The sequence below is a fragment of the Scyliorhinus canicula genome, chromosome 11 (genome assembly GCF_902713615.1).
Source record: "Scyliorhinus canicula chromosome 11, sScyCan1.1, whole genome shotgun sequence".
Classification (NCBI taxonomy): Eukaryota; Metazoa; Chordata; class Chondrichthyes; order Carcharhiniformes; family Scyliorhinidae; genus Scyliorhinus; species Scyliorhinus canicula.
The window spans coordinates 87,435,183-87,456,509 of record NC_052156.1 but is presented as its reverse complement, the minus strand read 5'-3'; the positions used below and the strand labels follow the sequence as shown (position 1 = coordinate 87,456,509).

At 49.6% G+C, this 21,327-nt stretch overlaps 1 protein-coding gene across 1 annotated transcript in view; it reads left to right on the top strand.

Annotated features, from left to right (window-relative positions):
• dock3 (dedicator of cytokinesis 3) overlaps nt 1-21,327 on the top strand; it is a 1,304,448-nt gene that overhangs the window by 910,797 nt on the left and 372,324 nt on the right. The window contains 2 exon segments of the mRNA XM_038810823.1: nt 1,204-1,396; nt 3,329-3,456. Of these exon segments, the coding sequence (XP_038666751.1) occupies nt 1,204-1,396; nt 3,329-3,456 (321 nt within the window).

Sequence of the window (21,327 nt, the reverse complement as noted above, 5' to 3'; positions counted from 1 at the left end):
GTATTTATCTTACCAAGGTGAAATCAAATTAACTCCACAGGGACTCCCCTTAATCCAAACTGCACGGTAGCATAGTGGCTAGCACAGTTGCTTCACAGCTCCAGGGTCCCAGGTTCGATACACGGCTAGGTCACTGTCTGTGCGGGATCTGCACGTTCTCCCCGTGTCTATTTGGGTTTCCTGCGGGTGCTCCGGATTCCTCCCACAGTCCAAAGATGTGCTGGTGAGGTGGATTGGCCATGCTAAATTGCCGTTCGTGTCCAAAACATGTTAAGTGGGGGTTACTGGGTTACGAGGAGAGGGGCAATACATGGGCTTCAGTAGAGTGCTCTTTATAAGGGCCAGTGCAGACTCGATGGGCCGAATGGCCTCCTTCTGCACTGTAAATTCTATGATTGCCCAAGCTTTTAACAATGCTTTAATTGCGCCCCTGACTCCCAAAATCTTTCAACCCAGGATTCTTTAAAAACATTACTAACACAGGCTTTTAACCATTACGGCACCAAGTACCTATAATCCAATATATCTGAAATTCCTGCATTCATCACACATGGCTAAATCAGCCCAGAATGGGCAACCTCAAGTCAGTCCACGGGATAAAGAAGGTAAAAAAGTTTAGCACTCAGTGAATGACGGAAGCTTCCTGAATTTATGACTGAGGAACACTGGGGCAGAGTAGGAGTATCTTTATTATGCTTCAATCTATGCTGGGCCTGATGATCAGAGTGCTTGAAGTCAAACCAGGTGACAAAAAATGAAGGGTCCATTTCATGGCTCTGGCATTACTCACCTCGAAAAATACAACATACACCAACAACAGTAAAATACAATGTTATTCTGATCCCTGAAGCCACAGGTGATTTTCCATCTTTTCTGTTTCCAACCTGAACTGGGATAACTCTCACTGTAAATCAGTGTCAGGAGCATGAGCTTTGTTACTGCTTCTATGTTTGAACAATTTCATTCTTGGCCACATGCCAGTGTAATAAGTATTTTATGTTTTCCGTGTTCCTGAAAATGAATAATTGAAAGTTGGGAGTGTTTTTTTATGTGCCTTGCAATGATACTTCAAGCTGTGCTGTTCAAGATATTTGCATGCTGTATGGCTAAGTGATTCCATTTGCTCTGACATTACCAGTAATCCCATGGATTATATATATTGATGAAGTTAACAACTTTTTCATTTTATTGTTTCTGCTGTAGGCTGCTCTTCTCAATTCCTTCCCAGCGATCTTTGATGAGCTACTACAGATGTTTACAGTGCAGGAAGTGGGAGAATTTGTGAGGGGAACATTGGGCAGCATGCCCAGCACGGTGCACATTGGCCAATCTATGGACGTAGTCAAGCTGCAATCAATTGCAAGGACTGTAGATAGCCATCTCTTTTCATATCCAGGTACGAGACAGAAATAGACAGGGATGGTCCATACAAAACCATCTCTCCTGGTAAGGTAAGTTTCAAGATGGCAGTAAATAATAAACTATATAAAAAGAAAAAAAATTACTTTTGGAAAATGTGGAGACAGTGATATTCTTTTTCTGGGCTGTTGTATTTATTTCACACCTGTAGGGGGAAGCTTTCCCCAGCAAGGAGTAGAGGGTTTGTGTGCATGGAGAGTTAAAACCTTTGGGTGGGGATCCCACCTTCTTGCTGGTTTTTGCAGAGTGGGATTATTGGTGAACTGGACACCTCTGACTCTGTCAGCTTAATTGAATTGAGTCGTTGAAGTAGTTAAGACGCCCTCAGAAGAGTTGGTAAATAAAGACCTGTTTTAACCATCAATTCTGGGCATCCTAACCAGGGGTTAAAGAGTTACAGCAAGTTGTCCAAATTAGTTTATCGAACTCCCAACCTGAAAATGGTCCCATTGTTTGGCAAGGACTAAGTCACAACATTCCACCCCCAGAGCCAATGCAATTCTACAGTTGAGCCAAATTCTCTGATTTTGAGCTGCTCAGTCTTTGTACTGTGATTGCAGGTGGGTATGTAAGATTTATTGTGACTATGTATGTACTGAGGCTATACATTTTAGAAGTTATGGCAATTTGTTTGCACTTATTCCCTGCTATCTCAATTCCTTTGAACTGATCCTCACTGCATTCATGTTAATGGTATGCATTATCCATTTCTTAGAGGATAAATCCAGAAGTCTAAGGCTGTAGGTTTGGAAGCCTTCATTTCTGACAGTTTGATTCTACTTTCAACTCTGACTGTTCTGGTACTTTGACTCTTCTCGTGAGATAATTAAACTCTGGATATCTGTATATTGGAGGCTTAGAGGTTGTGGGCCTGAAGATCAGACACCACCACTGGGATTGAGACAAAGCTGAATCTCTTCTAGTCCATTGACCATCACAGTGACCCCACTGTAAGCTTCAGGAGCTGATAAACAAAATACTCAGATGGATCATTAAACACCTTGCACAGTGTTGGAAGCAACAGTTCTACGGACACGTGCTTGTAGGATTAGAATAGTGGTTTTAATATACTCACAACAGAGCCAGCCGGTTAGCCATTGAACTTTCGGTGAACTGGCCGGCTGACCATGTGGCACTGATCTTTATACAGCAGCTCCAGGGGGAGGAGTCCTGGGCGGAACCAAGGGAGAAGCCCAGTACAATTCTCGAGCATTCCCAGAGCTACTCCCCCTGGTGGTCAGGTAGTGCAACTACACTTACAATATAGGCACATGTATATACAGATTATAATCCGGTGTGAATCACATTCACCACACACAGCAAAAGAGTTCTACAGCTGAAGGCGTTAAAACTCACTGCCAAAACCACTTGCCTCCACCAAGTTCTTGGCAGGCTCCTGATCCTCAATCACAAACAGATCACCGATCCTGCCCTATCTGTCTTGTAAGGATGTGTATATCTGACACCTTGAAGTTTGATACTTATTTCTTTGACCTAGCTTCCCTCCTTCCTGCCTGTTTCCACTTTAAACAACAGCCTATTTATGTAGCTGACTCGGTCCCTGCCTCAAGTCCACCTCTTCCGTTAAAGCCTGCATCCATCTCAGTATTTAGTTTATTAGATCCTGAAACTTACAGTGGGGTCACTGTGATGATCAATGGACTGAAAGAGGTTCAGCTTTCCCTCAATTCCAATGGTGCTATCTGAGCTCAGGCCCACAACCTCTAAGCCTCTAATGTCCAGAGTTCATTATGGGTGTGTGCCCATTCCAATTCTCACTTTGCTTATTTTTTTTCAACAAAATGGAACCTGATCTTGGTAGGGAATCTGTTTTCACAGCTGTAAGGGTTTATGTTGAAGGTGTGCACCGTAGAAGTGTGGCTCAGCGCAGCATTTCTTCTTTTCACAGAGTCCCGTCGGATCCTGCTGCCTGTTGTTCTCCATCACATTCATTTGCACCTGCGCCAGCAGAAGGAGTTGCTCATCTGCTCTGGAATCCTCAGCAGCATATTTTCCATCATGAAGTCAAGCTCCCTGGTAAGCTTGAGTCCTACATATTGGAGTCCTGGCAATGGTGTAATTTCACAGAGAATCACTTTTTGTCTCACTTTCAGGCCAGTTCTCAGTGATTCCCTTTTTCTTTCAGTTAGTTTTCATGTGGAATGTCTCCCCTCCTCCCTCTCAACAACTCATCAAAGAATACCCTCTGCCAGTTTCATACAGAGCATTTGTTTACTTTTTATTTAATGCATGTCTATTTTAGAGATTAAAAAGAAAACTGGACAGTACTATAAGCCTGAAGATAAAGACTAAGCATTCTGTAAATGCCTCAAAGGTCAGTCAACCTCTGAAAGATAAAGATTAGTTCTCGAGGTGTATTGATGAAAGGCCACCCTTGCTTTTAACATCAGCCCTTTTCTTTCAGATGCTGACTGAGTTGCTGTGTATTTCTATCACCATCTACTTTCAATTTATTTATCTAAATATGCTCCAGTTCTCATATTCCTCTCCAGATCACCGAATGCCACATTCTATATTCTAGACAATGAGGCAACCTGTCCCAGTGATAGTACATATCAAGATACAGGCAGATTAATGAGCCACCATGGGCACTTCTGTTTTATCCTCTGCACATTCCTTCAAAATGCTTGGTGCCCGAAAACAAGGCCAGGATTAGGAACTCTCTTTCTGGCATTAGAGATAGATGTGCATCCCAGATATGGGGCACTGGCCATAAATGTTTCCTTTTGTTGTTGCATTTCCCACAACCACCAAATGTCTTTGGACACAGATCTTTTCTTCTTTACTTCCAAAGTTTCTCTTCACAGAACATCTACTCCATCTCTAATTGTCATCAGTGATGCCATCATGCTTTCCCATATCTCGTACTTCATTTTGTATGTTGTTTGAACATTTAAATGACTACTTAGCTTCTATTAAATTCTAAAGACGCTATCCACCATTTCTTTTGAGATGTATTAGCAGGAGCTCAGATGAATAAAATTCCAACCAGAATAATTATTTCCCCATTATTTTGGGGGCAGTACGGTGGCACAGTGGTTAGCACTTCTGCCTCACAGCTCCACAGTCCCAGGTTCAATTACAGCCCCGGTTGACTGTGTGGAGTTTGCACTTTCTCCCTGTGACTGCGTGAGTTTCCTCCGGATTGATGCACTATCAATTACGACGAGACGAGAGTAGAGAGTAATCGAGGCTTTATTACGCAGAGATGTGGAGCCTCCCGCAGCTGCTGCCGAAATGGCTGCAGCTCGGAGAGCCCACACATTTATACTCCGCCTACTGGGCGGAGCCAGCAGGTAGGGATCTACCCCCGTACCTGTAGTACAGGGGCCTTACCGTAATACCCTCGTATGCACAATACAACAGTGGTGACTACCACACTCCGGGTGCTCCGGTTTCCACCCACCGTCCAAAGATGTGCAGGTTAGGTGGATTGGCCACGTTAAATTGCCCCATAGTGTCCAAAAGGTTAGGTGGTGACACTGGATTACAGGGACAGGGTGGAAGCGTGGGCTTAAATAGGGTGCTCTGTCCAAGGGCCGGTGCAGACTTGATGGGCCAAATACATTGTAAATTCTATGATTCTACTGAGTGGGTCAGAGTGGGTGAGGGTGGGTTAGGGCAGGTGAGAGTGGCTGAGAGCGGGTGAGGGTGGGTGAGAGTGGCTGAGTGGGTCAGAGGGGGTGAGGGTGGGTCAGAGCGAGTGAAAGTGGGTCAGAGTGGGTGAGGGTGGCTAAGTGGGTGGCTGTGGGTGAAGTGGGTGGGTCGGCATAGAGTAAGTGAGGGTGGGGTGGATCAGAACGGCTGAGGGTGGGTCAGAGCAGGTGAGGATTGGTCAGAGCGGGAGAGAATGGGTGAGGGTGTGTCAGGGCGGGTGAGAGTGGCTGAGGGTGGATCAGACTAGGTAAGGGTGTGTGAGAGCGGATAAGAACATAGAACATACAGTGCATAAGGAGGCCATTCAGCCCATCAAGTTGCCACCGACCCACTTAAGTCCTCACTTCCACCCTATCCCCAGACCCAATAACCCCACCTAAACTAAGGGTCACTAAGGGCAATTTATCATGGCCAATCCACCTAACCTGCACATCTTTGGACTGTGGGATGAAACCGGAACACACGGAGGAAACCCACGCAGACACGGAGGGAACATACAGACTCCACACAGACAGTGACCCAGCGGGGAATTGAACCTGGGACCCTGCCGTTGTGAAGCCACAGTGCTAGCCACTTGTGCCACCGTGCTTCCCACAAGGATGGTTAAGATAAGGATGGGTTAGAGTGGGTGAGAGTGTGTCGGAGTGGATTAGGGTGGCTCAGATTGGATATGGGCAGTTGACAATGGGTCAGCGTGGGTGAGGGTGGGCTAGACTGCGTGAGGGTGACTTTGTGGTTCAGAGCCTGTGAAGGTAGGTCAGAGTGGGTGAGGGTGGGTCAGAGTGACTGTCAGTGGGCCAGAGTGGGTGAGGATGGGTCAGAGTGGGTAAGGGTGGGTCAGCAGGTGAGAGTGCGTCAGAGCGGCTGAGGGTTGGTGAGAGTGGGTAGGAGTGTGTGAGAGTGGGTCAGAGTGAGTGAGGTTGGATCAGACTGGATGAGGGCGGGATCCAGATCTCGCCAACGGGAGCGGGCAGGCTAGTTTGGAAACCGATCGGTGCCCGGTGCTGATCCCGATTTCAGCCTTCCACATGATCTTTGTCAATTTTTTTTTTTCCAATTAGGGGGAAATTTTGTGTGGCCAATCCATCTACCCTGCACATAAGAACATAAGAATTAGGAGCAGGGGTAGGCCATCTGGCCCCTCGAGCCTGCTCCGCCATTCAGTGAGATCATGGCTGATCTTTTGTGGACTCGGCTCCACTTTCCGGCCCGAACACCATAACCCTTAATCCCTTTATTCTTCAAAAAACTATCTATCTTTACCTTAAAAACATGTAATAAAGGAGCCTCAACTGCTTCACTGGGCAAGGAATTCTATAGATTCACAACCCTTTGGGTGAAGAAGTTCCTCCTAAACTCAGTCCAAAATCTACTTCCCCTTATCTTGAGGCTATGCCCCCTAGTTCTGCTGTCACCCGCCAGTGGAAACAACCTGCCCGCATCTACCTGCCCGCATCAATCCTATCTATTCCCTTCATAATTTTATATGTTTCGATAAGATCCCCACTCATCCTTCTAAATTCCAACGGGTACAGTCCCAGTCTACTCAACCTCTCCTCCATAATCCAACCCCTCCAACTCTGGGATGAACCTAGTGAATCTCCTCTGCACACCCTCCAGCGCCAGTACGTCCTTTCTCAAGTAAGGAGACCAAAACTGAACACAATACTCCAGGTGTGGCCTCACTAACACGTTATACAATTGCAGCATAACCTCCCTAGTCTTAAACTCCATCCCTCTAGCAATGAAGGACAAAATTCCATTTGCTTTCTTAATTACCTGTTGCAGGTAATTAAGGGGCAGCAGGGTAGCATGGTGGTTAGCATAAATGCTTCACAGCTCCAGGGTCCCAGGTTCGATTCCCAGCTGGGTCACTGTCTGTGTGGAGTCTGCACATCCTCCCCGTGTGTGCGTGGGTTTCCTCCGGGTGCTCCGGTTTCCTCCCACAGTCCAAAGATGTGCGGGTTAGGTGAATTGGCCATGCTAAATTGCCCGTAGTGTCCTAATAAAAGTAAGGTTAAGGGGGGGGTTGTTGGGTTACGGGTATAGGATGGATATGTGGGTTTGAGTAGGGTGATCATGGCTCGGCACAACATTGAGGGCCGAAGGGCCTGTTCTGTGCTGTACTGTTCTATGTTCTACCTGTAAAGCAACTTTTTGCGACTCATGCACGAGCACACCCAGGTCTCTGCACTGCAACATGTTTTAATATTTTATCATTTAAATAATAATCCCTTTTGCTGTTATTCGAACCAAAATGGATAACCTCACATTTGTCAACATTGTATTCCATCTGTCAGACCCTAGCCTATTCACTTAACCTATCCAAATCCCTCTGCAGACTTCCGGTATCCTCTGCACTTTTTGCTTTACCACTCATCTTAGTGTCGTCCGCAAACTTGGACACATTGCACTTGGTTCCCCAACTCCAAATCGTCTATGTAAATTGTAACAATTGTGGGCCCTGAGGGACACCACTAGCTACTAATTGCCAACCAGAGAAACACCCATTAATCCCCACTCTTTGCTTCCTATTAATTAACCAATTCTCTATCTATGCTACTACTTTACCCTTAATGCCATGCATCTTTATCTTATGCAGCAACCTTTTGTGTGGCACCTTGTCAAAGGCTTTCTGTAAATCCAGATATACCACATCCATTGACTCCCCATTATCTACCGCACTGGTAATGTCCTCAAAACATTCCACTAAATTAGTTAGGCACGACCTGCCCTTTATGAACCCATGCTGTGTCTACCCAATGGGACAATTTCCATCCAGATGCCTCGCTATTTCTTCCTTGATGCTAGATTCCAGCTTCTTCACTACTGTGAAGTTAAGCTCACTGGCCTATAATTACCCGCTTTCTGCTTACCTCCTTTTTTCAACAGTGGTGTCACATTTGCCAATTTCCAATCCACCGGGACCACCCCAGAGTCTAGTGAATTTTGGTAAATTATCACTAGTGCATTTGCAATTTCCCGAGCCATCTGTTTTAGCACTCTGGGATGCATTCCATCAGGGCCAGGAGACTTGTCTACCTTTAGCCCCATTAGCTTGCCCATCACTACCTCCTTAGTGATAGCAATCATCTCAAGATCCTCACCTGTCATAGCATCATTTCCATCAGTCACTGGCATGTTATTTGTGTCTTCCACTGTGAAGACCGACCCAAAAAGCCTGTTCAGTTCCTCAACCATTTCCTCATTTCCCATTATTAAATCTCCCTTCTCATCCTCTCTAAAGGACCAATATTTACTTTAGCCACTCTTTTTTGCTTTATATATTTGGAGAAACTTTTACTATTTTTTAAAATATTCTGAGCAAGTCTACTCTCATAATCTATCTTACTCTTCTTTATAGCTTTTTTAGTAGCTTTCTGTTGCCCCATAAAGATTTTTGGTTTGTGGGGGTGAAAGTCACACATGCCTGCTTCGAAGGCTACCTCAGAGCAGCCACTGAAGAACCCTCGGACTCGCAGAAGCTCCAAGTCCTCTACTCACGGGTGAGCCCTGACATTTTTCCCTCATCCGGGATACGCCCACCTACTCCGAAGTGATGACGCTCCTGAAGGGACATTACGGTAAACCGGTGAATCAAGTGTACACCAGGCACCTCCTGGCCACAAGACAGCAACTCCCCGGGGAGACTCTGAATGATTTCTTACGGGCCCTACAGATCCTCGGTAGGAACTGTGACTGCCAGGCAGTTTCGGCAGTCAAACACACCAAACTTTTAATTCAAGACGTTTATGTCACAGGCATGAAGTCTACGTATGTCCGCCAGCGAATATTGGAAGGGGGTATGCTCGATCTTGCGGGGACTAGGAAGCTTGCTAATTCACTAGAGTGGCCTCCCGTAACCTGCAGTCCTCCGCCCCCAACGGAGGCACCATCGTGGGCCCCACCAGCTGCCGACTCCAGCTCACCGCTAGCCTGCGCCGTGCGGCAGCCAGCCAACTCTGGGGGGCCCCCAAGTGTTATTTTTGTGGACAAAGCAAACACCCCAGGCAGCGGTGCCCGGCGCGGAGCGTGACCTGCAACGGGTGTGGGAAGAAAGGGCACTTTGTTTCCATTTACCAGGCCCGGTCGGTCGCCGCTGTTTCCAGGCCTGGCATCTCTACACCCCCCACGTGCGACCCAGGGGCGCTGCCATCTTCCCCTCCGCAAGCCATGTGCGGCCTGTGGGTGCCGCCATCTTTGATGCCACCTGCCGTGGGCACCGCCATCTTCGGCGCCATTTTGTTTTTTGTTTTTTTTAAATAATTTTTATTGAAATTTTTACAAAATATAAACATCTCAACTATATTAACAAAACACCCGTGGTAACACCCCAAGAACCACACCCACCCATCTTCAAGCACAACTACAAACAAAAGAAAAAACAAAAGAACACCCACACAACAAAAGAGAAAGAAATAACACCCAACACATCCCACAAACCCATGTACACAGTTCTCTCTCCCACCAAACCATACCCCCCCCCCCCCCCGGGTTGCCGCTGCTGCCGGCCTATTTCCCTACCGTTCCGCCAGGAAGTCCAGGAAAGGCTGCCACCGCCTAAAGAACCCTTGTACTGAACCCCTCAGGGCAAATTTCACCTTCTCCAATTTAATGAACTCCGCCATATCATTGATCCAGGCCTCCACGCCTCGGGGTCTCGCATCCTTCCATTGGAGCAAGATCCTCCGCCGGGCTACTAGGGACGCAAAGGCCAGAACACCGGCCTCTTTCGCCTCCTGCACTCCCGGCTCCACTGCAACCCCAAAAATTGCGAGTCCCCAGCCTGGCTTGACCCTGGATCCTACCACCCTCGACACCGTCCTTGCTACCCCCTTCCAAAATTCCCCCAGCGCTGGGCATGCCCAGAACATATGGGCATGGTTCGCTGGGCTCCCCGAGCACCTAGCACACCTGTCTTCGCCCCCGAAAAACCTACTCATCCTCGTCCCAGTCATGTGGGCCCTATGCAGCACCTTGAACTGTATGAGGCTAAGCCTCGCACAGGAAGAGGAGGAATTCACTCTCTCCAGGGCGTCCGCCCACGTCCCCTCCTCAATCTCCTCACCCAGCTCCTCTTCCCATTTACCCTTCAGTTCCTCAACCGAAGCCTCGTCTACCTCATGCATCACCCGGTATATGTCCGAAATCCTCCCTCCTCCAATCACACCCCCGAGAGCACCCTGTCCCGCACCCCACGTGGGGGCAGCAAGGGGAAACCCTCCACCTGCTACCTGGCAAACGCCCTCACCTGCATGTACCTAAACATGTTCCCCGGGGGAGCCCAAACTTCCCCTCTAACTCCCCCAAGCTCGCGAACCTCCTCTCCACAAACAGGTCCCTCAACCTCCTAACCCCTACCCTGTGCCAGCCCAGAAATCCGCCATCAATGCTCCCTGGGACAAACCGATGGTTCCTCCGTATCGGGGCCTCCATCGAGCCCCCCACTTCTCCCCTAAGCCGTCTCCATTGCCCCCAAATTTTGAGGGTAGGCGCCACCACCGGGCTCGTGGTATACCTCGTTGGAGGGAGCGGCAACGGCGCCGTTACCGGCGCCTCCAGGCTCGTGCCCACACATGCGCCGCCTCCATCCTCTTCCATGCTGCCCCTTCCTCGTCCATTACCCACTTACGCACCATCGCTGCGTTGGCAGCCCAATAGTACCTACAAAGGTTGGACAACCCCTATCCCTGCCCCGTTCCAGGAACACTCTTCTCACCCTCGGAGTCCCATGCGCCCACACAAATCCCGTGATACTCCTGTTGACCCTCCTAAAAAAGGTCGGGATAAGGATGGGGAGGCACTGGAACAGGAACAAAAACCTCGGGAGCACCGTCATCTTAACGGACTGCACCCTCCCCGCCAGTGACAGCGGTAACATATCCCACCTCTTAAACTCCTCCTCCATCTGCTCCACCAACCTTGTGAGGTTGAGCTTGTGCAGGGCCCCCCAACTCCCAGCCACCTGGACACCTAGGTACCTGAAGCTCTTCCCTGCCTGCTTCAGTGGGAGCTTACCAATCCCCTCCTCCTGATCCCCCGGATGCAGCACAAACAACTCACTCTTGCCCAGGTTCAACTTATACCCAGAGAAACCCCCGAATTCACTAAGAATCCTCATCACCTCCGGCATCCCCCCCACCGGGTCCGCCACATACAGCAACAGGTCGTCTGCATAAAGCGACACTCGATGCTCCTCCCCACCCCACACCAGGCCCCTCCAGTTCCCTGACTCCCTCAACGCCATGGCCAGGGGCTCAATCGGCAACGCGAAGAGCAAGGGGGACAGGGGGCACCCATGTCTCATCCCCCGGTACAGCCGAAAGTACTCCGACCTCCTCGTATTTGTGGCTACACTCGCCATCGGGGCCTCGTAGAGCAGCCTCACCCACCGGATAAACCCCACCCCAAACCCAAACCTCTCCAACACCTCGCACAGATACTCCCACTCAACCCTATCAAAGGCCTTCTCCGCATCCAATGCCACCACTATCTCCGCCTCCCCTTCCACGGCCGGCATCATAATGACATTGAGGAGTCTTCGCACGTTCGTATTCAACTGCCTTCCCTTCACAAACCCCGTCTGGTCCTCATGAATGACCCGGGCACGCAATCCTCTATTCTAGTGGCTAGGATCTTTGCCAGCAGCTTAGCGTCGGCGTTTAGCAGCGAAATCGGCCTATATGACCCGCACTGCAGAGGGTCCTTGTCCCGCTTCAGGATCAAGGAAATCAGCGCCCGTGACATAGTTGGGGGCAAAGCTCCCCCCTCCCTTGCCTCGTTAAAGGTCCGGACCTTCGGCGCCATTTTGGACTGCACCTCAGGACCCCTGCTCATCTGGCTGTTCGCCGCCTACTGCAACCTGCACCGCTGATCAGCCCGGGACCTCCCAGCATCTTCAGCAGCTCGCCTCCATCACCCTGGATCAGTCGCGGCCCTCGCAACCGCTATGACGACGGTGAAGATCAACGGGCACGAGACGACCTGCCTCTTTGACCCCAGGAGCACAGAGAGTTTCATCCACCCCACTACGGTAAGGCGCTGCTTCCTCCCGGTACACCCCGTCACCTAGAAAATCTCCCTGGCCTGCGGATCCCATTCTGTTGAAATCTGGGGGTACTGTATCGCGACCCTCACCGTCCAGAGCGTAGAGTTCAGCAACTTCAGGCTCTACGTCCCCCCCCCCACCTCTGCGCTGCCCTATTGCTCGGCCTGGATTTTCAATGCTATCTCCAAAGCCTGACTTTGAAATTCGGCGGACCCCCCCTCACCGTCTGCAGCCTCACGACCCTTAAGGTCGATCCACCTTCCCTGTTTGCGAACCTCACCCCGGACTGCAAACCCATCGCCATTAGGAGCAGACGGTACAGTGCCCAGGACAGGACCTTCATCAGGTCGGAGGTCCAACGACTTCTGCGGGAGGGGATCATTGAGGCCAGCAACAGCCCCTGGAGAGCTCACGTAGTGGTAGTAAATACTGGGGAGAAGTACAGGAAGATCATTGACTACAGTCAGACCATCAATAGGTACATGCAGCTCGACGCGTACCCCCTCCCATGCATATCTGACACGGTCAATCAGATTGCGCAGTATCGAGTCTTTTCCACAGTAGACTTGAAGTCCGCCTACCACCAGCTCCCCATCCGCCCTGAGGACCGCCAATACACTGTGTTCGATGCAGATGGCCGCCTCTATCACTTCCTTAGGGTTCCCTTCGGCGTCACCAATGGGATCTTGGTTATCCAGCAAGAGATGAACCAAATGGTTGACCAGTACGGGCTGCGGGCCATCTTCCCGTACCTAAATAGCGTCACCATCTGTGGCCACGATCAGCAGGACTACGACGCAAACCTCCAAAAATTCCTCCATGCCGCCAAACTCCTTAACCTCACCTACAATAAAGGAGAAATGCGTGTTCCGCACCAACTGCTTAGCCATCTTGGCTATGTAGTAGAAAATGAAGTCCTAGGGCCCGACCCCGACCGCATGCGCCTCCTCCTGGAACTCCCTCTCCCACACTGCCCCAAGGCCCTGAAACATTGCCTGGGGTTTTTCTCATATTACTCCCAGTGGGTCCCTAATTATGCGGACAAGGCCCGCCCACTCATCACGTCTACAATTTTTCCCCTGACGGCTGAGGCCCGCCAGGCCTTCAACCACATCAAGGCGGACATCGCCAAGGCCACGATGAACCCAGTCGACGAGTCCCTCGCCTTTCAAGTGGAGAGCGATGCATCGGACGTGGCTCTGCCACCACCCTCAACCAGGCGGGCAGACCGTGGCTTTCTTTTCCCGCACCCTCCATGCCTCCGAAAGTTGCCACTGCTCTGTCGAGAAGGAGGCCCAAGCCATTGTGGAAGCTGTGCGGCTTTGGAGGCATTACCTGGCCGGCAGGAGATTCACTCTCCTCACTGACCAAAGGTCAGTTGCCTTCATGTTTAATAATACACAGCGGCCCTGATGCCCTATCACGCGATACATGTGCCAGTGCACAGGAGGACCGACTCAGGGCTCTCCACTATGACCTCTGCGACCCGGGTGTCACCCGGTTCTTCCATTTTGTCAAGGCCCGCAACCTCCCCTACTCCATTGAGGAGGTCAGGACCGTCACTAGAGACTGCCAAGTCTGCGCAGAGTGCAAGCCGCACTTCTACCGACCTGGTGGTCACCTGGTGAAGGCCTCCCGCCCCTTTGAACGCCTCAGCATGGACTTCAAAGGGCTCCTCCCCTCCACCGACTGCAACATGTATTTCCTCAACGTTATTGATGTGTACTCACGGTTCCCCTTCGCCATCCCATGCCCCGACATGACTTCTGCCACGGTCATCAAGGCCCTGCACAGCATCTTCACTCTGTTCAGTTTCCCCACCTACATCCATAATGATCGGGGATCCTTTTTCATGAGCGATGAGCTGCGTCAGTACCTGCTCAGCAAGGGCATCGCCTCGAGCAGGACGACCAGCTATAACCCCCGGGAAAACGGGCAGGTGGAGAGGGAGAACGGGACCGTCTGGAAGGCCATCCTGCTGGCCCTGCGGTATACAAATCTCCCAGTCTACCGCTGACAGGAGGCCCTCCCCGACACGCTCCACTCCATCCGGTCGCTCCTCTGCACCACCACTAATGAGACCCCTCATGAACGTGTGTTTGCCTTCCCCAGGAAGTCCATCTCCGGCGTCGCGCTCCCAACATGGCTGACAGTTCCAAGATCCGTCCTCCTCCGGAAGCATGTGCGGAGCTATAAATCGGACCCCTTGGTCAAGAAAGTCCACCTCCTAAATGCAAACCCGCAGTACGCCTATGTGGCACAGCCTGACGGGCGCCAAGACACCGTCTCCCTCCGGGACCTGGCACCCACTGGGTCCCCACCCATGGGCCCCGACCTGACACCGCACCGTCCCTCCCCCCCCCCCGGAGGTTTCCTCATTCACCCCTGCGCCACCTACACTCCCTCCAGCGAACTTTACCGCAGCCCCCACCCCAGCAGGATCCGTCCTCCCAGTGGATCAACTCGGGGGTGACGAAGACGAGGACAACACGCTCCCAGAGTCGCAGGTGACCATGTCGGTGCCCACATCACCACCAGGACTGAGGAGATCGCGGCAGAGGGTCAAAGCCCCCGACAGACTTCATTTGTAATGTTTCCGTCACCCCTTTTTTTAACAGGGGGTGAATGTGGTAAACACCACTAGTGTATGTATTACGGCACTGCCCATATATTACAGGTACGATGGTAAATCCCTGCCTGCTGGCGTATAAAAGTGTGTGCTCTCCTGCACTGCAGCCATTCTGGTTCCAGTGACAGGAGGCATAACATCTTGTTCAATAAAACCTCGATTGTTCCACCATTCTCGTCTCGTGGTAATTGACGGTACATCACTGGGCTGCTGCAATTTTGCAAAGCCCTGGGTCCTACCAGCTCCCCAGATGAGTTTTCTAAGTTCTCGGAACAGCTGCCTTTAATAATGGATGGCGCGATCTAACAAAAAAAGTTTCTAAGTGTCATTTGTGACGGGTTTTGCTGAGAGTTTGCCGCCGGCCCTATCAGCGAGTTCCCCACCACTAACGACACTTAATCATTTTTTTGTGCCCTGGGAGTTTCTCACTGGTTTAGCCCACACTTACAGCACGATCTGATGCCCACGCTGCACTTCACAGAGAGCGCGATCCAGCCGTTAGATTGCAGGATTGTGTTGGCACTGTCAACGGGTCACTTTCGAAGTCAGGGGGTGATAATAACCTGCTGAGCGCTGCTGCTCATGAACTTATGCCATAGTCTGACCCTTGCCTGTCTGCTGAGTGCTCACTCACACCCATCACCTGCACATGGTGTGCCTGTGGGGAGGAAATCCGGTAGATCCCAGGTGAGCTCGCTGAAGTGGGTTTTAAACTGACTTCAGCGAGTGCAGCTTGGTCACGCTCATTCCAGGCAGGAACCTGATCCCGATGCCTCACAATATCTAGGTAGATCTTGCAAGACGTACTGGCTGCCGGAAAACCTGCAGGAGCCTTCTCCGGGCTTCTACCGCCTATGCCGCACCCTCGTTTGAGTGTGGTGTGGCCGTAGATCACGCCCGATATGTTTAATGACTCATTGCTCAGGCTTCATTGCCCCTGTCCTCACTCAAGTCCCAATTTCTTTGCTCCTTAGGGGGAACCAGGACTCAGTAGAATGTGGGTCATACCAACCCATCTCACTTTTGAATGTGGGTGTTGAGCTGCTGACTTAGGTCCTGGCACTCCAGCTGAAGCATTGTCTCCCGGGTATAATAGCAGAGGACCAAACGGGCTTTGTGAAGGTCTGACAATTCTCGAAAAAATTTGACGTCTTCTAAATGTCACCTTCTCCGCCTTCACGGCTCCTGAACCTGAGTTTATAGTGTCTTTGGATGCAGAAAAAGAATTTGATAGAGTTGAATCAGAGTATCTACTTGAGATTCTCGGGAGAAGGGGCGGCACGTGGCACAGTGGTTAGCACTGGGACTACGGCGCTGAGGAGCCGGGTTCGAATCCCGACCCTGGGCCACTGTCCGTGTGGAGTTTGCACATTCTCCCCGTGTCTGCTTGGGTTTCACCCCACAACGTGGGTTTCCTCCGGGTGCTCCGGTTTCCTCCCACAGTCCAAAGATGTGCGGGTTAGGTGGATTGGCCATGCTAAATTGCCCGTAGTGTCCTAAAAAGTAAGGTTAAGGGGGGGGTTGTTGGGTTACGGGTATAGGGTGCATACATGGGTTTGAGTAGGGTGATCATGGCTCGGCACAACATCGAGGGCCGAAGGGCCTGTTCTGTGCTGTACTGTTCTATGTTCTATGTAACCCAAAGATGCGCAGATTAGGTGGTTTAGACATGCTAAATTGCCCCTTAATTGGAAAAAAAAATAATTGGGTACTCTAAATTTATATTAGAGAAAAGATTCTCAGAAGATTTGGATTTAGAACATAGAACATACAGTGCAGAAGGAGGCCATTCGGCCCATCGAGTCTGCACCAACCCACTTAAGCCCTCACTTCCACCCTATCCCCGTAACCCAATAACCCCTCCTAACCTTTGGCCATGGATTTGCCTCCTGGAGTCATTTGTGCAATCCCCTAAGGCCAATATTCAAACAAACACTGTATTCTCGGACTCCTTTCCCTTGGGAAGGGGCATGAGCCAGGTTGTTCTCTCTCCCCACTGCTCTTTGCCTTGGCTATTGAGCCACTCTCGATGGCATTGAGGGCCTCTGATCAGTGGAGGGGTATTTGTCGGAATGTAGTGGAACATCACGTATTGCTTTATGCGGACAACCTACTTTTTACATCACAGACCCGACACTCTCCATAGATAAAATAATTAGGACCTTCAGTACATTTGATACCTTTTCCGGCTATAAGCTTAACGTAAGTAAGAGTAACTGTTTTCCAGTGAATCCACCTGCTAGAGGAACTCAATTTAATTCGCCATTTTGCCTTTCTGACTCCAGTTTCTGTTACTTGGCGATCCGTGCAACCCATAATTGGGCCTCATTTCTTAAATTAAACTATCCGTAGTTCCAGGGTGGATCTGCAGAGATGGAGTAGTCTCCCTCTCAGCCTGACAGGTAGGATCCAAATGATCAAAATGAATGTGCTTCCCAGGTTTTTATTTTTTTTTAAATGTATCCCTATTTTTTGCCCAAATCATTTCTTACTAAGGTCAACAAATTTTATTTGGGCAGGTAAGTCTCCCAGAATCCCCAGCGCTCTGCTCCAGAGAGATAGAGGATCGGGAGTCTTGGTCCTCCCGAATCTTTTTGTTTTACTTATTAGGCTGCCAACGTTCAGAAAATCCTGCATTGGCTTAATGATCCTGACTCGATTTGGGGCAAAATGAACCTCATGCACCACCTCCTCTCTTCACGCTATAATTACTGCACCATTGCCTTTCTCCCCTGTGGGACTTTCTTCTAATCCTGTGGTGATTTCCTCCCTCAGGATTTGGAAACAGTGTCAGCAGCATTTCAAACTTCTGTCCATGTCTTCTTTCACCCCGATTTGCAATAATCGCCTCTTTTTACCTGCGAGCTGGATCTTTCATTTAAGTCCTGGAGGGCAAAGGGATTTGTGCATTCTGGAGGTATATTCGTAGACGGGTGATTCGCCAGTTTTGAGGAGCAGGCTTACAAATTTCAGTTGCCCAGTTCTAATCTCTTATTTTATGGTCATCACTTTTTAAAATTGAATCCAAGTGTCATTATTGTGGTGGGAATCGAACCCGGGTCCCCAGAGCATGGGTCTCTGGATAACAATGACAATGCTACCATGCCACCACCTCCCCTGGAGATGCGACAACTTATTGATGACTTTGGAGAGGATAGGGAATTTGCCAATGGGATTGTTGCTTGAAAGGACTATGAGGTTGTGTAGGTTTTTGAGGAGAGGGTGATGATGGCAGATTTAACATCTGAAGACAGAATTTTTAACAATATCAACTGACAGGAATAGCATGAACGGTGGTTAGGTGGTCAGCAGCTTAATGGGAATAGAATTGAGGGAGTAGAAGTTGGGTCTCATGGACAATCGTATGCCCTATATTTTTCATGTATGGAACAATCTGCCTGGATTGCATGCAGAACAATACCTGCCTGGATTGCATGCAGGACGACTTACCAGGGGTAAGCCATGGGGTACGGGCCTCTGGCACGGAGTCTGTCCCTGTTGCTCAGAAGGGAAGGGGGGAAAGGAGTAGAACATTAGTAATTGGGGACTCAATAGTCAGGGGCACAGATAGGAGATTTTGTGGGAGCGAGAGAGACTCACGTTTGGTATGTTGCCTCCCAGGTGCAAGGGTACGTGATGTCTCGGATCGTGTTTTCCGGGTCCTTAAGGGGGAGGGGGAGCAGCCCCAAGTCGTAGTCCACATTGGCACTAACGACATAGGTAGGAAAGGGGACAAGGATGTCAGGCAGGCCTTTAGGGAGCTAGGATGGAAGCTCAGAGCGAGAACAAACAGAGTTGTTATCTCTGGGTTGTTGCCCATGCCACGTGATAGTGAGATGAGGAATAGGGAGAGAGAGCAATTAAACACGTGCCTACAGGGATGGTGCAGGCGGGAGGGATTCAGATTTCTGGATAACTGGGGCTCTTTCTGGGGAAGGTGGGACCTCTATAGACAGGATGGTCTACATCTGAACCTGAGGGGCACCAATATCCTGGGGGGGAGATTTGTTAGTGCTCTTTGGGGGGGTTTAAACTAATTCAGCAGGGGCATGGGAACCTGGATTGTAGTTTTGGGGTACGGGAGATTGAGAGTATAGAGGTCAGGAGCACAGATTTGACTTCGCAGGAGGGTGCCAGTGTTCAGGTAGGTGGTTTGAAGTGTGTCTACTTCAATGCCAGGAGTGTACGAAATAAGGTAGGGGAACTGGCAGCATGGGTTGGTACCTGGGACTTCGATGTTGTGGCCATTTCAGAGACATGGATAGAGCAGGGACAGGAATGGTTGTTGCATGTTCCTGGGTTTAGGTGTTTTAGAAAGCTCAGAGAAGGGGGCAAAAGAGGGGGAGGTGTGGCGCTGCTAGTCAAGGACAGTATTACGGTGGCGGAAAGGATGCTAGATGGGGACTCTTCTTCTGAGGTAGTATGGGCTGAGGTTAGAAACAGGAAAGGAGAGGTCACCCTGTTGGGAGTTTTCTATAGGCCACCTAATAGTTCTAGGGATGTAGAGGAAAGGATGGCGAAGATGATTCTGGAAAAGAGCGAAAGTAACAGGGTAGTTGTTATGGGAGACTTTAACTTTCCAAATATTGACTGGAAAAGATATAGTTCGAGTACATTAGATGGGTCATTCTTTGTACAATGTGTGCAGGAGGGTTTCCTGACACAATATGTTGACAGGCCAACAAGAGGCGAGGCCACATTGGATTTGGTTTTGGGTAATGAACCAGGCCAGGTGTTAGATCTGGAGGTCGGTGAGCACTTTGGAAACAGTGACCACAATTCGGTGACCTTTACGTTAGTGATGGAAAGGGATAAGTATACCCCGCAGGGCAAGAGTTATAGCTGGGGGAAGGGCAATTATGATGCCATTAGACATGACTTAGGATGTGTTGGTTGGAGAAGTAGGCTGCAAGGGTTGGGCACACTGGATATGTGGAGCTTGTTCAAGGAACAGCTATTGCATGTTCTTGATAAGTACGTACCAGTCAGGCAGGGAGGAAGGGGTCGAGCGAGGGAACCGTGGTTTACCAAAGAAGTGGAATCTCTTGTTAAGAGGAAGAAGGAGGCCTATGTGAAGATGAGGCGTGAAGTTTCAGTTGGGGCGCTTGATAGTTACAAGGAAGCGAGGAAGGATCTAAAGAGAGAGCTGAGACGAGCAAGGAGGGGACATGAGAAGTCTTTGGCAGGTAGGATCAAGGAAAACCCAAAAGCTTTCTATAGGTATGTCAGGAATAAAAGAATGACTAGGGTAAGAGTAGGGCCAGTCAAGGACAGTGGTGGGAAGTTGTGTGTGGAGGCTGAGGAGATAAGCGAGATACTAAATGAATACTTTTCGTCAGTATTCACTCAAGAAAAAGATAATATTGTGGAGGAGAATGCTGAGACCCAGGCTATTAGAATAGATGGCATTGAGGTGCGTAGGGAAGAAGTGTTGGCAATTCTGGACAAGGTGAAAATAGATAAGTCCCCGGGGCCAGATGGGATTTATCCTAGGATTCTCTGGGAAGCCAGGGAAGAGATTTCTGAGCCTTTGGCTTTGATTTTTAGGTCATCATTGGCTACAGGAATAGTGCCAGAGGACTGGAGGATAGCAAATGTGGTCCCTTTGTTCAAGAAGGGGAGTAGAGATAACCCCGGTAACTATAGGCCGGTGAGCCTAACGTCTGTGGTGGGTAAAGTCTTGGAGAGGATTATAAAAGATACGATTTATAATCATCTAGATAGGAATAATATGATTAGGGATAGTCAGCATGGTTTTGTGAAGGGTAGGTCATGCCTCACAAACCTTATCGAGTTCTTTGAGAAGGTGACTGAACAGGTAGACGAGGGTAGAGCAGTTGATGTGGTGTATATGGATTTCAGTAAAGCGTTTGATAAGATTCCCCACGGTCGGCTATTGCAGAAAATACGGAGGCTGGGGATTGAGGGTGATTTAGAGATGTGGATCAGAAATTGACTAGTTGAAAGAAGACAGAGTGGTAGTTGATGGGAAATGTTCAGAATGGAGTTCAGTTACGAGTGGCGTACCACAAGGATCTTTTCTGGGGCCGTTGCTGTTTGTCATTTTTATAAATGACCTAGAGGAGGGCGCAGAAGGATGGGTGAGTAAATTTGCAGACGACACTAAAGTCGGTGGAGTTGTAGACAATGCGGAAGGATATTGCAGGTTACAAAGGGACATAGATAAGCTGCAGAGCTGGGCTGAGAGGTGGCAAATGGAGTTTAATGTGGAGAAGTGTGAGGTGATTCACTTTGGAAAGAATAACAGGAATGCGGAATATTTGGCTAATGGTAAAATTCTTGGTAGTGTGGATGAGCAGAGGGATCTCGGTGTCCATGTACATAGATCCCTGAAAGCTGCCACCCAGGTTGATAGGGTTGTGAAGAAGGCCTATGGTTGGTTGGCCTTTATTGGTAGAGGGATTGAGTTCCGGAGCCATGAGGTCATGTTGCAGTTGTACAAAACTCTAGTACGGCCGCATTTGGAGTATTGCGTACAGTTCTGGTCGCCTCATTATAGGAAGGACGTGGAAGCTTTGGAACGGGTGCAGAG